The 15,741-nt window shown below is 47.0% G+C and overlaps 1 protein-coding gene across 11 annotated transcripts in view; it reads right to left on the bottom strand.

Moving 5' to 3' along the window:
* Nucleotides 1-1,089: 1,089 nt before the first annotated feature.
* Nucleotides 1,090-15,741, bottom strand: part of shroom3 (shroom family member 3) — an 85,641-nt gene continuing 70,989 nt past the window's right edge. For all 11 annotated transcript variants that reach the window (XM_015943453.3, XM_015943452.3, XM_015943454.3 and 8 more), the window contains 13 exons: nucleotides 13,828-14,195; nucleotides 13,503-13,730; nucleotides 10,583-10,775; nucleotides 10,182-10,494; nucleotides 10,034-10,110; nucleotides 9,756-9,847; nucleotides 8,987-9,596; nucleotides 8,716-8,905; nucleotides 7,429-7,556; nucleotides 3,884-3,983; nucleotides 3,572-3,737; nucleotides 3,373-3,494; nucleotides 1,090-2,296 (listed from right to left, as the gene is read on the bottom strand). In XM_015943453.3, the coding sequence (XP_015798939.3) occupies nucleotides 1,910-2,296; nucleotides 3,373-3,494; nucleotides 3,572-3,737; nucleotides 3,884-3,983; nucleotides 7,429-7,556; nucleotides 8,716-8,905; nucleotides 8,987-9,596; nucleotides 9,756-9,847; nucleotides 10,034-10,110; nucleotides 10,182-10,494; nucleotides 10,583-10,775; nucleotides 13,503-13,730; nucleotides 13,828-14,195 (2,974 nt within the window). In that variant the 3' untranslated portion in view covers nucleotides 1,090-1,909. The remainder of the gene's footprint in view (nucleotides 2,297-3,372; nucleotides 3,495-3,571; nucleotides 3,738-3,883; nucleotides 3,984-7,428; nucleotides 7,557-8,715; nucleotides 8,906-8,986; nucleotides 9,597-9,755; nucleotides 9,848-10,033; nucleotides 10,111-10,181; nucleotides 10,495-10,582; nucleotides 10,776-13,502; nucleotides 13,731-13,827; nucleotides 14,196-15,741) is intronic.

Consider the following 15,741-nt stretch of genomic DNA (forward strand, 5'->3'; position numbering starts at 1 on the left):
AAAGTTATTATCAGGAGAGGGAGAATGTTTTAGTGGTTAGCAGCAGTGTGCTAGACGATGGCCCCCTCCATGAGGCCACCACAGCTCAGCAGAACATCGTTGTAGCTTCTTCTGGGGAGAAAAATAAAGGGTTCTCCTTGCCCTGCCTCCATCTAAATAGGATAGATTATCCAGAGTTATCTCTGTAGTTATGCTGCTATAGGCTTAGACTGCTGGAGGACACACTGACCACTTTCCACACTCTACTACTTTCTTCTACAGTCTGCTCTTTAACTGTATTATTTCCTGCTATTTCAGCTGTTAACTTTATTTTCTCTCTAAGTGTTTTTCTCCCCAGAAGAAGCTACAATGATGTTCTGCTGAGCTGTGGTGGCCTCATGGAGGGGGCCATCGACTAGCACACTGCTGCTAACCACTTAAACATTCTCCCTCTCCTGATAATAACTTTTTACTCTCTTTGACGTTGGATGTGCTACTACTAGTTTACCCGTTTAATTATAGATTCACTAGGATAAATACAATAAAGTTTATCTTTCACCAAATAGAATATTTGCGCGCGTGAAGAAGAAAATATCATTTCTATAGCACCTCTCAAGATGAAAATCACGAGGCGCTTCACAAAAACAAAAAATGTAAAAATATAAAAAAAGCATTCAGAAAATGTTTAAAAATATATTTAAAAAGAGCAATGAGTGTGTGTGTGTGTGTGTGTCTGCTCTGTCTTCTCCATCCCCAGTGAGTCATGGAGGATGGCTGCTTATACTGAGCCAGGATTCTCTGGAGGTTTCTTCCTGTTAAAAGGGAGTTTTCCTCTCTACTGTCGCTGCATGCTTGCTTAGTATGAGGATTGCTGTATAGTCACTGACACTAGTCAGTGACTCGATGCAACCTGCTGGGTTCCTTACATAGGAAACTTGTTGCTGATTGGCTTAATGACCTGACCTGCGTTGGGATGTTGACTACGTGAAGATCCTCGAGACGACTCGTCGTGATTTGGCGCTTTATAAATAAACTTGAATTGGACTGAACTTGTGAATCCCACAAAGCTCAAACACGACTTTCCTAAAAGAAACAGAAGCGAGCCAGATGGAGCTGTCAAAGTGCTTTTATTGAACAGTCAGGCACAGATTAAATAAGGAGAAGTTAATTTTGTGAGACGGATATTCTTTGCTGGATGAAAACTGCAGAACTTTGATATTTAAATCATCTTATGAACTGAATGAAACCTGATAATCTAGAGGTGGAGATCTGCCTCTGCTCAGGGTTAAATATCTTTGGGGAGTAAATTGTTTTTTTAACCCTTCATTTTAATTTATGTGATAAAATGGACCAAACCCTTCAGATGTTCTGATATTTGTGATAAAACTTGTATCGTGAAGCACTTTGAGATCCGAGGAAAGGTTTATAGGATGTGAACTTTTAGATGGCAGGAAGTGAACCGGTGTGGGACTGCACAAGCTATGAGCTGCTGGTTACCGTTCCCTCCAAGCCGGTCAGGATTAATGCACGTTTACATCTATGGAGTGAAATAAAACAAAGTCCTTTAACTGTTGGTGTTAGTGTTCTCCCGTAAGCTGACAGCCGTACATGTGCGAGAGCAGAGCCAGGGTTCGTTTCAGCCGGGAATCTTCGGCGAAGAAGTGCGAGCGTTTGCAGATGATGACATCCTTTATCTTTGGGCTCACGCATCTTTCTTCTGATCCTACCAAGTAAGGACTTCCCGGAGGTGTCTGAAAGCACCACAGAGGCGTTTGGGTCGCACGCTGAATGAAAAAATGAGTTTCTTGTTGACATAACACGTCTCTTCTGAAAATCCTCCAACAGGAACACTTTGTGGTTCTGAAAAGTCGTTTAGTTTTGATCTTCCTTCATCTACACCTCCTTCACTGAGTTTTTCAGGAGCAAAGCGCTACAGTGATGTCACGGTGGTGGGCCGCATAGAGTGGGCGGGGCCTGGAATCATAGAAGACAGACCCAAAGAGGACCAGGAGGCGGAGTTTGAGAGCAGACCCACCGTCGACCAACCGCGAGCCTCTGCCAGCTCTGCTGGAAGGCTCTTGACCAGTCGGGTTAGCTGCTCCTCCCCCTGCAGTATGAGGCCATCCAGGTGCCGCTGGCCAATCAGGAGGGAGGGTTTTGTGCTGACAAAGCGTCGGTAGTTTTGGAGTTGTGGTTTGGTGAGGTAGCCGGACAGAATAGTTTGAACCACTCGCTGCCGCCGGTCCAAGTTCTCCTTCAGCTCCCGGGCGTCTTCGGTTTGGCGAAGCAGAAGAGAACGTTTGTGGAGAAGTGAGTCCTGAAGAGGAGGATAAAAGAGGTTTTTATTAAAGCCGAATCTTAGGCCCTGTCCACACATAGCCGGGGATCTGCCAAAACGTGGATATTTTTCTACGTTTTGGCCTGTCATCCACACGAAAACAGAGTTTTTTTCATACGAAAACGGATCTTTTTAAAAACTCCGGCCAGAGTGAAGATCTGCGTTTTCTCCGTTTTGGGTGTCTGCGTGTGGACGGACACAACCGGAGTTTTAAGGTCCGCAACGTCACTTTCCACGAAAAAAAAACTGCTGACATCACGTGTGCGACCTGTGTTTACACTAGCCGACAGCATGGATGCCCTCAGAGCTGCGCTCGTTTTATCAATTGTCCAAGCGCTTTTTGCTTGTTTGTTTTTGCAAGCGGAATTACTGCTCCTTGCGGAAGACCACAGACGAAGGACGAGGTTAAGAACGGGGGAAGTACTGCCGCCTACAGGTCTGGCATGTCCTCAACAACGTATTTATCCGGGTACGTGTGGACAGAGTTTTGTTTTAAAACGAGGTGGTGTGGATGCAAGTTTTTGGAGGGGCGGATATTCGTTTTAAAAAACCCGGCTATGTGTGGACTAGGCCTTAAATGTATCGATGTGCTGTTCATTTGGGCAACACCTCCAGGACCTGGCCCTCTCCACGCAGCCAGACTTTCTTCTAACATGTGAAAAGGTCTCAATAGTTCCTAACTCAAGGATCAGCCACAGCTGTGTTGACACGTGACAGCTCAGATCAATCTTAAACTGCGGCCCACTGGCTCCATCTAGTGGTAGGCGGTAAGAACCTCATCCAGATTCCTCCTGACACCTAAAGGCTCCCTGACAGAACCAGTGTGGGATGTCGTCAGGTGATTTCGTTTGTGGAAGGCGTAGCTGACGTCTGAGCGGCAGGACTCTCAGACTCAGGGACCCCCCCCCCCCCCACACACACACACACACACACACACGGTGATTCTCAAACATCTATAATTGGAAGACTGAGTTTTCCTCCTATTTTCTTTTATTTCTGGGGCCTGGAGCATTTTCCTGGTTCTCCAGGTGTGATTCAGGTGAGTTTCGCATCACCTTCTCCTCAGCCGCGTCCTCCGTCCCCAGCTCGTCTCTCTGCAGACGGAGTAGGGACCTGTCGATCCTCGACAGGCGGTTGCAGAGCGACAGCAGCAAGTTCACGATCCTCTCCAGGTCTCCTGCAGACAGAAACAAACAGATGACCTCAGGAACACCTTCACCAGGTAACATCATCTGTGGACGGCAGGTGTTGTACCGATGAACACGCTGTACTTCTCCTTCTCGTTGGGTTTGAGCTGATCCTGGACCAGTGCCGCGATGCTGGAGCCAAGAGCCTGGTGATGTCTCAGCTCCTCACTCAGCACCTGTTTCTCCTCCTGGAGCACCACCAGGCTGCTCCTCAGAGCCTCACACAGCTCCACCTGGTGGCCAGGAGGTAAAAGGCAACATTTAGCCCTGCAGACCAGCTCACAGAAACCAGAATCCACTTTTGTATTTATTTTTAACAATTGTAGAGTTAATATTATCGTTTAAAGAGTTGTTTCACTCCAGGTTTAAGTGACGTCACCTTCTTGACACTGAGATCTGTTTCTTCTTCATCCAGATTCGTCTCCTTCCTCTGGTCTGGGGCTGAACTCTGAGCGTGACTGAAGCTCTCACCCTGAATCCTTCAGAAGGAACAAAATGATTAAATCAGCTTTTCCACTGTGATATTTCGTTCTGATCAACTTAGAACTGTTTTTATTATTTATGGGTTTCAATTTAAAAATGTAAAACTATTTATTTTAAGAAATAGATTTAAGATTTTGATTTTAATCTGCTAAATATTTAAATTAGATTCTAGATTAATTAATTTAAATTAATTAATCTAGAACAGCTAGAGGAATTTTCACACCCAAAACAAAAAAGGTCAGGGTCTCAGAAAATCGTAACAAAATGAGCTTGAAATGTATTTTAAATAAAGGTTACAGGAGTTGGCCGCTAGGTGTCAGTGTTTAACAATAAAGCACCTGTTGGGCTGCAGGTAACAGCTGTTTCTAGATATCCGTGCTGAACACGTGACCTGTTGCTGCAGGTAAACTTGATGCAAATTAATTTAATTTTATGTCTGAAAATTAGTTTTTAAATTAATGTAATTTAAATGTAAATTTGACTTCAGATGGTTTTCTTATTTTAAAAATCTCAGTTTGTCTGTAAAAAAAGTGATTTTCTGCACAGATCCGAGTGTGAATTACAATCCCCACAGATCAAACGGCACTGAAGGCCACACACACGCACGCACACACACACACACACACACACACACGCGCGCACGCACACACACGCAAGCACACACACACACTCTCACACACACATGCACACACGCACGCACCTTTAAATAACAAAACAATCTGTTTCTGGACACTTTGTTCATATTCTGCTGTTGAGAAACAGGAATCAGGTTCTTCTGGTCCCTCCCGTCCTCCCTGACGTCTCCACCACTGTCAGCCAAGACGAGCACCTCCTAAACCTCCATGTGACATCACCGCTCCAGCTTTCAGTCAACTCCCTCAACGCCTCCTTACAGGAAGCTAAATGGCCTAATTAAACCGGTTTAACACATAATTATTTCAGTTGAAGTGAGTTTTCGGTCGTTTTGAAGTGTGTTTCTGTCTCAAAGTTATAAATAATTACCACCTAACTGGTCTCTGTTCAGTTTACATCCTTCAGGCCTGATACGCTAACAGCTAGTCTGAGCAGAGCCAAGATCAAAGTCATAAATGGTTGCAAACTTCAGGGTTCATTTCAAGATCCTGGTTCTGGTCTATAGGGCCTTACATGGACAAGCACCATCTTACATTGGTGATCGTCTTAGTCCCTACACCCCCAGCAGGTCCCTGAGGTCCAGTAATCAAAGCCTACTGGTTGTGAAGCACCAGGCTAAAGGTCAAAGGTGACAGATCATCTGCTGCTGTGGCCCCCAGACTCTGGACCTCTCTCCCCCTGAGCCTGAGATCAGTGGACTCAGTGGTCTCCTTTAAAAAGCAGCTGAAGACTCACTTGTTCAAGCTGGCTTTTGTATGACCTTCTTCACCTCTCTCTCTTTATTCTGCTCTCCCCACCTATTCCACCTTCCTCAGGATCCACTGGTTTCCCTCTTTCCTGTTCACTCTCTCTCTTTCTTAATATTTTTTTAATCACAATTGTCTATTTTTGCTCATTTTAAATATATTTTTAAACATTTTCTAAATACTTTTTTATATTTTTACATTTTTTGTTTTTGTGAAGCGCCTCGTGATTTTTATCTTGAGAGGCGCTACAGAAATTCAATTCAATTCAATTCAATGCAATTTTATTTATAAAGCGCCAAATCACGACAAGAGTCGTCTCAAGGATCTTCACACAGTAAACATTACAATACAGGTCAGGTCATTAAGCCAATCAGAAATAGTGTTTCCTATATAAGGAACCCAGCAAATTGCATCAAGTCACTGACTAGTGTCAGTGACTTTACAGCAATCCTCATACTAAGCAAGCATGCAGCGACAGTGGAGAGGAAATCTCCCTTTTAACAGGAAGAAACCTCCAGAGAATCCTGACTCAGTATAAGCAGCCATCCTCCACGACTCACTGGGGATGGAGAAGACAGAGCAGACACACACACGCACGCACACACACACACACGCACGCACGCACGCGCACACACACACACACACACACACACACACACCAAGCAATGTGTCCATGGTTACACCATGATTGCTTAGTAAATATTCTATTTGGCGAGAGATAAACTGATAAAATGACCTTTTCTTCTTCTTCTTCTTGTAATTCAGCGAGACTCGAATTACACCCTCTCATAAATAATCACAAGATTCCATCTAAATACTGTAAAGATTTGTACAAAAATCTGTAAAAGGTGCAGTGTGAGGTGTTCTTCACATGCTGATGGCAGCCACCAAATTAAATGTTTTAATAAGAAAAAAGAAAATAGTTTTAATCGACTCTAAAACGTAAAACCCCAAAAAAAAGCTTCATCCAGTCGTTGTGAGCGTCCCGTTCTTGACTCATTCACTGCCATTGATGACTAAAGTCGTCATTTGCATGTTTTTACTGTGTGGGCGTCGGACGAGCCCCCGCACCGCGAGAACAAACATCTCGGCTCTAAAGCCGATCTTCATCCACGTACGTCACACGTCACGTGATCAGGAAGCAGAACATCCATGTGTTAGGAGATCGTTTTGGGCCGCGGCTGTAAAAAAAAGTGAGGCGCGAACCGGAAAAGCTTCTGTCGATCACAATTCAACAACGGATTATGAAAGAACGGATAACGCTCGAAACGTACGGATTCTTCCTGATGTAAGAGGTGAGTCTCCGCTTTGTTTTGGTTGTTTTGGCGTTGACATCATCCTAGCGTGCAACGTTCTGTCACTCTTAAAAAAACAGTAAAAGCGGTGAGAAACGCTGGCAGCGAATGAGTTAAAGGGTTTGATTGGGGGGGGGGTTGGACCATCACATGGTTCCCGAGTGCGGCCGTGTCTGCAGCTCACCGCTCCCCCAGGGGATGGGTCAAATGCGGAGAACAAATTTCACACACACACCTGTGTGTGGCTACTAATGGGACTTTGGACTTTGACATTTGGGCTAGCCGTTAGCCCATCGGTCCTAAACTATTTCTCTGAACAGAAGCTGTTCATAAAGCCATCTAACAAGTCACATATGGATAATTTAGAACTTTAAACCTGTGGATTTACTTTAATATGAATGTTTGTCTCCAGTTTTACCTTCGGAGCCAAACAACAAGAGAACCTGACTCCAGAAGATAAACATCAGGAACCAGCTTCCTCTGGATCTTGGTGTTTATCTCAGAGACGCTCCAGACTAGCTGCTGTTCTCTCTGTGAACACGGAGAACAGAGACGTTCCTGCTTCCCTCTGCCAGCAGCAGATAAGAGACGGCCTCCGTCAGCAAACAGCAGGAATGATAAGCGATGGTTTACAGGAAAGTCGTCTCGAGTTTCACGTCTCATCTTCAGCAGAAATGGCTCCGCCTCTCTTCAGTCCTCTCCTACAGGAGCGTTTCAGCTGATTTACGCTTCAGTAACAGCGTAAACGTGATCATGAGCCTCGCTACCTTTCATCTGGATGCTTCTGTGGTTCATCAGTCAGTCTGCTGTTGGAAAAGATCTCCTCCATCAGCTCCACGGTGGATTCACCCCCCCAGGTGTCCAAGAGGGGCGCCAGAGACGGGTCCTGCAGCACCTGGAGACCACGGAGCACAAAACACCACAGAAAGCAAAAGTCAGAAAAAGCTAAAAATATAAAAACGTTGACATAAAATCATGTCAGGAACTTCTCAGGTCTTTAGGCTTTCCCGACTTTCCTTTAACGTGGTTCTGGATCAGAGCGTCTCCGGATTCCTGAAGGTCTTTTGGAGCTAACTTCCACTGGACCCCAGTAAGACCAGCATAGCTATAAAGATGCAAACATTGCCGAGTCGTCCTCCTACGTCCTAATGTCTGACTCGTTAAAACCCACAACTGCCAGGATTCCCGGGAACTTCTAGTTTTGTAGATTCAGCTCCCAGTTTAGGTAAAAAAAACACACAATTAAAGGTTTGGACCCGAAAAACAATTTTTTATGATATTTTTTATGATTATTTCTGATTCTAACGGGTCACTCTGAGTTTTCATGCAGGCTGAACATGAAAATAGTCTCCTACACCTATCTGCTGCATTAGCTTCTGACAGAAAGCAGACGGTGAAACTCTAGGATAGAAAATCCTGACAGATCTACGTCACCCTGTCACTAACATTCATGGACTCACCCATCATGACTCATGACGAGGAAGACTGTTGGTTTAGCGTCCAGGAAACAGCAGAGAACGACTCTGCTGGTAGAAGCTAACCGTTAGCATTAGCAACACCACCACACAGCAGAACTCCTCCAGGCTTGTGTTATAGGTGGAAGTAAAACATCAACGTTGCAGAACAAACAGAGTCGGCGGTAGAGTTGTGTTTCCGTTAGCCAATCAGAGGAGAGATGTTGAAATATCAGGAAATAAGACTCCAAAACGTGCCGCCTGCTGCAGCGGACTTGTCCCTACTGATCCGAGCGCTCGAGTACGGCTTACAAGGCATTTGTTCCTACCAGAGACCACCGCACATGCATTGATTAAATGAGTTTCCCACACCTTTAAACTTGTTTAGCTCAACTAAAAGTTAATTTTAACGACTCTTTAACTTCGCCTTTTGTTTTAACTTTCACTGCTGGCGTAATTATCTTACAGCTTCACTTGTTTTAGACGTTTTCTCTTCGAGAACTTTCCGATCCTCTCCGTTTCCGTTTCTTGTGTTTTGTGAGGTTTTCCTTCCTGTCCCATTGTTTTCTGTTTCTAAATAAATAAAGTTGAGATTCCCACCAGCTGCCGAGCCAGAACCTCCGCTCTCAGCTCCTCCGGTGTCTTTTCCCGCCTCAGCAGCGGCTGGTATTCCAACGCCACGTCGTCCTCGGCTGTGGAGGTGAGGGAGGTCGACGGCTGTGGATTCGGAGGAGGAGAGGACCGGGACACGGACGCCCTGGTGGAGACGGACCTGGTCTCAGAGTCTGAACTAAAAGCAAAAGAACCCAGAAAACTGAAAATAAATCCACATAACGACGTTTTTAGGAGGGATTTCATCTTTAGAGCAAACCTCTGCACTGCTTCCATCTCCAGAGGAGGTGGAGGAGGGGGGAAGTCCTCTGAGATGACTGTCTCTGTTAAAGGTGGAGGAGGTGGAGGTGGAGGAGGTGGAGGAGGAGGATTTTGGAAGAAAACATCATCCAAGTCCTCCTGAGTGTCTAGTCCCAGCGAAGGCTTAAGTTTCTGCTGCTCGAAGGATTCAAAGAAGCTGGACTCTGAGATCCTCAGAGAGGACAGGTGTTGATGGGCCGATGAAGGAGGAGATGGAGAACTCCCACCGGACCTTGTGAATGGAGGAGGAGCAGATGTGACAGGAGGAACCGCACTCCTTCCAGCGGTCTCCAGGCTGAAGGCTCGGTTTCTGAATCCGTCCTTCGGCTCGTCTGCCAGAACGTCGCTCAGACCGCGTCTGTCAGGCCTTTTGTCGCTCGCGCCGCTTCGTGGGACGTCGGGGAAAGCGATGGCGTCCAGGTTGGCCTGACTCAGCCTCTCACTGGCCTTCCACTCGGAGGTTCCTCCTTCTGGAGTCCCAGCGGGGGAGAGGGGGCAGGGGAGGCCGACCGAAGCCGCCAGAGTGGAGGTGCTCTGGCGCTCCCTACGAGTGACGGGAGCGTGGAGGTCTGCGACCGGAGCAGAGATAAAGGATGTGAGAGATGTCAAATCTCAGATTGTCCCAGAAACTTTCACTCTGGCTCAACGTTTGCCTGATTTCACTCAACATCAGCTTTAGATGCATTCCAGATGTTTTTAAAACCCAGAAACGTTTATAACTCTCCTACCTTGAGAAGGTCCTGCAGGCTGAGGGGTGCTCCTTGAGTACCGGGACGTCTGGGGAGAGACCAGATCTCCGGATGTGTGTACGTCTGCAGGTCTGAGACATACACAGGAGGAGGAGAGACGAGCTAGGCTTTAGCTTAACTCACTCAAAGTAGGAATCTAGAGAAATCGGTCAAGGGCCATAAAAACCTGAAGGTACGGATCACCGAAAAACCATTTTTAACAAGCACCTTCCTTACAACCTTCTGCCGGTCACCTTGTCGGCACCGCAGAGACGTACCTGTCTGCAGCCAGGGCGCAGCGTCCAGGTTCAGAGAAGGAGACACCAAACATCTGGACTTCATCTGGAAAAAAGTCCTAAAGCACAGAAACAGTTGGGTCCGAGTGGAAATACTTGAGTTTGACCTGTTAGGAAACTTCTCAGCTACCTGGTTGGGCTTCTCTGCGGTCGGGGAGGACAGAGAGCGGTGATGTCGAGGAGACGATGGCTGGTGTTCCAAACGCTCCAGGAGGTCTTCAGCCGAGACCGACCTAGCAGACCTGCGAGGCGATCCGGCCCTCTGCAAAGCCTCGTTGAGTTTCTTGGAAAGTCTTGGCCTGAGTCGAGGTTCGGCAGTCTGCTGATGGTGGTCTTGACTCGAGTCTCTGTGCTGAGACAGACTCGGTCTGCTGATGCCGGCCTCGGGGTTGAGATCCTGGTAGGTTTGGGTTTGGAGCTCAAGAGCCGATCCAGGAGAAGTGCTGAGAGAAGACATCAGGTGGAGGAGTTTTAAATCTTCCCTAAAGTCATGAGCTTCCTTCATCAGAGACCCATCTAGGGCCTGGTTACCTCGGTGTCGGGTGTGCGGGAGGCCTGGGTGTGGTCACCCTGCCTGGGTAAAAAAGGTTGGACTGGAAGCTCCGCAGGTCACCTCCAGGAGGAAGGGTTGAGCAGAGACTCCTCTCCCCAGGGTGGAAGCTCTGATCTGGGGTAGATTCCTGAAGGGAGAGAAGGCTGGAGGTGGAAGACAGGCTGAAGGTGTCTGAGGAGCAAAGAAGAGAAGATGTAACAGAAAGAAGAATGTGTCAAACTCCTTTTCCCTTCAGGACCGGGTTCTACCTTCATCTAGTCTTCCAACCACCAGGATAAGTCCCATTTCCTGCTGGTCTTCCTAAACCGTTGCCTAGTTTCCACTGAGTGGTACGTGAGGTCGGTACACTATTCAAGGCTGCACGTAGTACTGGAGGACTCCTCTAGGGGGCACAGTACAGAACTCTGAATGAATGCAGCGCTGGGTTTGTAGGGTACAAATAAAATAAACGCGGTGAAAAGATCCGCAGCTAGTTTGAGTCCACGACAGAAGAAAAGACAGCAGCGGTATCGTAGATAGGATGTAAGACTGCTAAACCGGAGACGGCGCCACAATGGCGAGTATGTCTCGCTTGTTTTGTCAGCTCCCCCTACTGGTCGCTCACATATTGCAGCTTGCAAACGCGTTGCATTAATTATAGGGGACATGCACAGAAAAGCTGTATACGTTTATAAACACACGTACGCCTGATTAAAGCAAGTACATCCTGGCTCTCAGGGTCTGGCATGCTCAGGGGAGTGTTCACGCCGCTTGTTCCAGCAGGGGGAACGTTTTTATTTATATATAAAATATCACTGATGCGCCTGCAGCCTCTCAGAGTTCCTGCTGCTCTAAACATTAAAATAATTATTTCATTTTCTGTTCCTCACTTCTGATGACCTTCAGTGGTGTCTGTTTGTTGCAACCAGCAGGTACAAAAACTAACTTGTTTTTATTTGACTATTTTTCTGTCCTGCCTGTTTATTATCTTCCTGCATCTCCTCTCAATCCTAAAGAGAAACTGCTACCTGGGTTCATATATATTCACCTCATGAGTTACCTTTGAACTGCAGTTCTAAAAGATCTACCGACCGCAAAAACAGCGGAGTGCTCGCCGGCCGCACCGGTGAGGTGCGTCACCGGAGGACAAAACAGGTGATGCGCCCTGCTCCACAGCAGCGAAACACATCAGGCAAAAATAAAAGAATAAAAGACAGAAAACATAAAAGGAAATGAGCCGACATGAACGATCGCGTGTTAAATTAGTTTTTGAGGTGGCGACACCTGATTGGATAATGTTACTGTGGCCGTGCTCAGGACGCAGATGTCTGGAGCGCGTCAACGATCAGAGCTTTGCATGCGCAAGCTGGTTAAGGTTAGGATGGGGGTGAGGGGAAGGTTAAATTGCAAGAGGGTAAACGTCACAATTTGGTTTAATGTCCTTTTTACCGCCAGTGTCAGTACCGACGCTCTGGCACAGCGCGTTGCCTCCCGACGCACAGGGGCTCATCACCTGCTGTCTTTTCCGAGGACTGCATCTTGTCATCATCACATGACAGCGACTAGTTGATGACAGGCATAAAAAGTCACTACAGAGCAGTGAGGTCGACTAGTTCATACAACCCCTAGTGTGAATGAGTGTGAATGGATGAATGATACACTGTAGTGTAAAGCGCTTTGGAGTCCTTACTCTGAGAGGCACTATACAAGTGTGGGTCATTTATCATTTATAGTGCTGATCAGGCAGAGCTCTGTTGCATAACGGCTTCAAACACGTATATAAAAGTTAGTTTTTACGTAAACCGTTGGAGGAAATTACACAAACTGACTGAGCTCTAGTTAAGGCGCTTGCAATAGTTTGTGTACGTGCGTGTGCGTGTGTGTGTGTGCGTGTGTGTGTGTGTATGTGTGGGTGTGTGTGTGTATGTGTTTGGGGGAGGGTACATTGGAACTTTGCCCCCCCCCCCCCCCATTTGAAAATCCTATCTGCGCCCCTGGGTATCGCTGCAGACCCGGAGACTGCAGATTCAGGCTTGTACTGTTTTTGAGACGGCGCCGCCCACTGTTTGCTAGCATTCCAAGATGGAGTACGATCGGAGAGTAAGTATAGAACGTGGAGAACAGTATTTGTTTAAGTAGTAAGAAGGAAGAAATCCAAAAACATAATGGACCATCCAAAGGACCAATAATAATGCAGCTGGGTTTTAAATAAAGTTTTACTTTAATAAAACATATTCAGTTCATCACAGCGTTCTGGACTGAATTAATGAGCCACGTGTGTTTTGGTCCATCAAGGTGTTACGAGGTGGTTGATCTAAGGATGTCCAGAACCAGGAAAACTGGAAAAAGTTTTTATTTTATTTTATTTTGTTTCTACAAACAACCTCAATTAAACAAATATGATAAAAACTTTTATTATTAAGTTACTCAGGAGTGTATTCTGAGAACTACTTCACTGAAGCTTTAACAACAAATAAACTATTTTTAATTAGCTTCACCAAGAATTACACATTTTTATGTGTAACTGTTAAACAGTAGAAGCTTGAATCTGCAGTTGCAGTTACACGATGGTCCTTTAGAGGTCACTGTCTCAAAAACAGTACAAGCCTGAATCTGCAGTCGGCCTGAATCTGCGGTGTCCGGGTCTGCAGCGGTGTACTGTTGGCGGAAGGGGGCCCAGGAATGGCCAGCACGGGCCAGTTCGAAGGACCGCTTGAACAACGGAAACTTGCATCGTACCAATCGGTGGAAACGAAGCATTTGACAATGAGCTGCTTCTCAACCCAAGATTATAAGGTACAACGGGATATTCCCATGCAGTAGGGGAAAACCTCTTCAGAAGGTGACAAAGATATTTCCAGGAACGCAAAGGCCACGGGTAGGGACTAGGACAGGAATGTTCATCCAGCCTGGGCTCACCTGAGTGGCTGCTGTTTTCATACTGAAGGTACGCGCTACGAGGCCTCGATTTCCTGCTCTGTCCTCCTTCCTCTCTCCTAACTCCTTGCTTCCTCTCCACGTACTCAGCCAGCGCCTCCTGGCGGACTTGTTGTAGGTCAGACCTGGACATGGCGTTTTGAAAGGTGCCTTTGCCGACCCGAATAGCTGCAAGTTCAAACATCTTCCTGCGGTCCGCCACGCTGGTTTCTGTTAGAGATGAGAGATGAAAATCTGTTGAGCTGCCTCTCAGGAAGCTGAGATTAAAACGTTCTTAGACCTAGACAGGAACTGGAGATGAATTTACCTCCTCCACGCCGGAAAAAGGCAGCCGTCTCTGGATCCGAAACCCCAACCTCATTCATGTTCTCTGGTTCCGAGTACGAACGCTTCTTCTGGTTCGCTGTCAGACGCTTGCGGCCACAGATCCTGGTTAGGGGAGGTGGTCCGACCGGAGGAACTCTGGGAAGAGGAGGTGGGCTCTGGTCTGGAATGTCAGGGCTGACCATGTGTCTCTCCTTTGGGGTGTGAGGGGAAGTGACCAAAAGCTGAGGCGCGATGACGACACCTTGCGGTTTAGGCTTGGTTTTAGGACCTTTTTTCTCCAGTGAGTAGTTCTTGGCAGGGATGGCTGGAGGCTGCTGGCTGCTGACTGATGAGCTGATGTCTCTCCATCTGAAGGAAATCAATTTGTTTGATTAAGCATCAGTTCACAGCAAGTCATGTCGCAGTGCTGTTCAAAAGTCTTAATAAAAGGTCCAGCTGAGGTCAGGCCCAGGTCGACGCAGTAGGTCTCTATATCACGGATGGAAACTAGAAGCTGGTTCCTCCAGAGGAGCCTACTACTGCAGAGGTGCTCTGCTGGCACCTACTCAGCAGCTCAGTGCGGCTAGCTTCTACAAGCTTCGGTGGGCGTCTGTTACAATTAAGAAACAGCTCTAGTGGGCGGGTTCTTCACAGCTGGGCAGTACCGCAAAAAACAATGGTGGACATGGTGGAGATGTTAAACGTTCTGCTCCGTTTGGATGTTTAGTCAGACTCTGAAAAGTATACACACACACTTTGTATGAAGTAACATGTGAAGGTGTATTCTCAAAGGTTTTAGCTCCAGGTTTGTAGTGACATTTATTACCTTTTCAATACCTTTTAAATGCTTGTTTAATAAGATGTAACACCCAGTTTGTGGGCAGAAATATCCATATCTACACTTGCAACAGAATAAATATATATAAAAAACTGTGACCTTCACAGTGGTCCTCAAACATGGTACCAATGATGTGGAACCCATCAAAAACCAGAGAGCCAAACCACAAGCCCAACTGGTGCTATACACCTGCAGCTCAAAAACAAGGACCAGGCAGGACTAAACCCAATTAGTCTTTGGAACTAAAAGAATCTGATCAGATCTAAATCTGGATTACAAAACCCCCCAAAAGACTGCAGGCTACCTACCTACCAACCTACCTACCTACCCACCAACCCACCCACCCACCTATCTACCTACCCACCTACCTACCTACCTACCTACCTACCTACCCACCAACCCACCCACCAACCCACCCACCCACCCACCTACCTACCTACCAAACCACCCACCTACCAACATACCTACCTACCTACCTACCTACCTACCTACCCACCCACCTACCTACCTACCTACCTACCTACCTACCTACCTACCCACCCACCCACCTACCTACCTACCTACCTACCTACCTACCTACCTACCCACCTACCCACCCACCTACCTACCTGCCTACCTACCTACCTACCTACCTACCTACCTACCTACCTATCCACCTACCTACCTACCTACCAACCCACTCACCTACCTACCCACCAACCCACCCACCTACCTACCTACCTACCTACCTACCTACCCACCTACCCACCCACCTACCTACCTACCTACCTACCTACCTACCTACCTACCTACCTATCCACCTACCTACCTACCTACCAACCCACCCACCTACCTACCCACCAACCCACCCACCTACCTACCTACCTACCTACCTACCTACCAACCCACCTATCTACCCACCAACCCACCCACCTACCTACCCACCAACTGACCCACCTACCTACCCACCAACCCACCCACCTACCTACCTACCTACCTACCTACCTACCAACCCACCCACCTACCTACCTACCCACCTACCAAACCACCCACTTACCTACCTACCTACCAACCCACCCACCCACCAACCTACCTACC

This window comes from Nothobranchius furzeri, chromosome 6 (genome assembly GCF_043380555.1).
Source record: "Nothobranchius furzeri strain GRZ-AD chromosome 6, NfurGRZ-RIMD1, whole genome shotgun sequence".
NCBI lineage: Eukaryota > Metazoa > Chordata > Actinopteri > Cyprinodontiformes > Nothobranchiidae > Nothobranchius > Nothobranchius furzeri.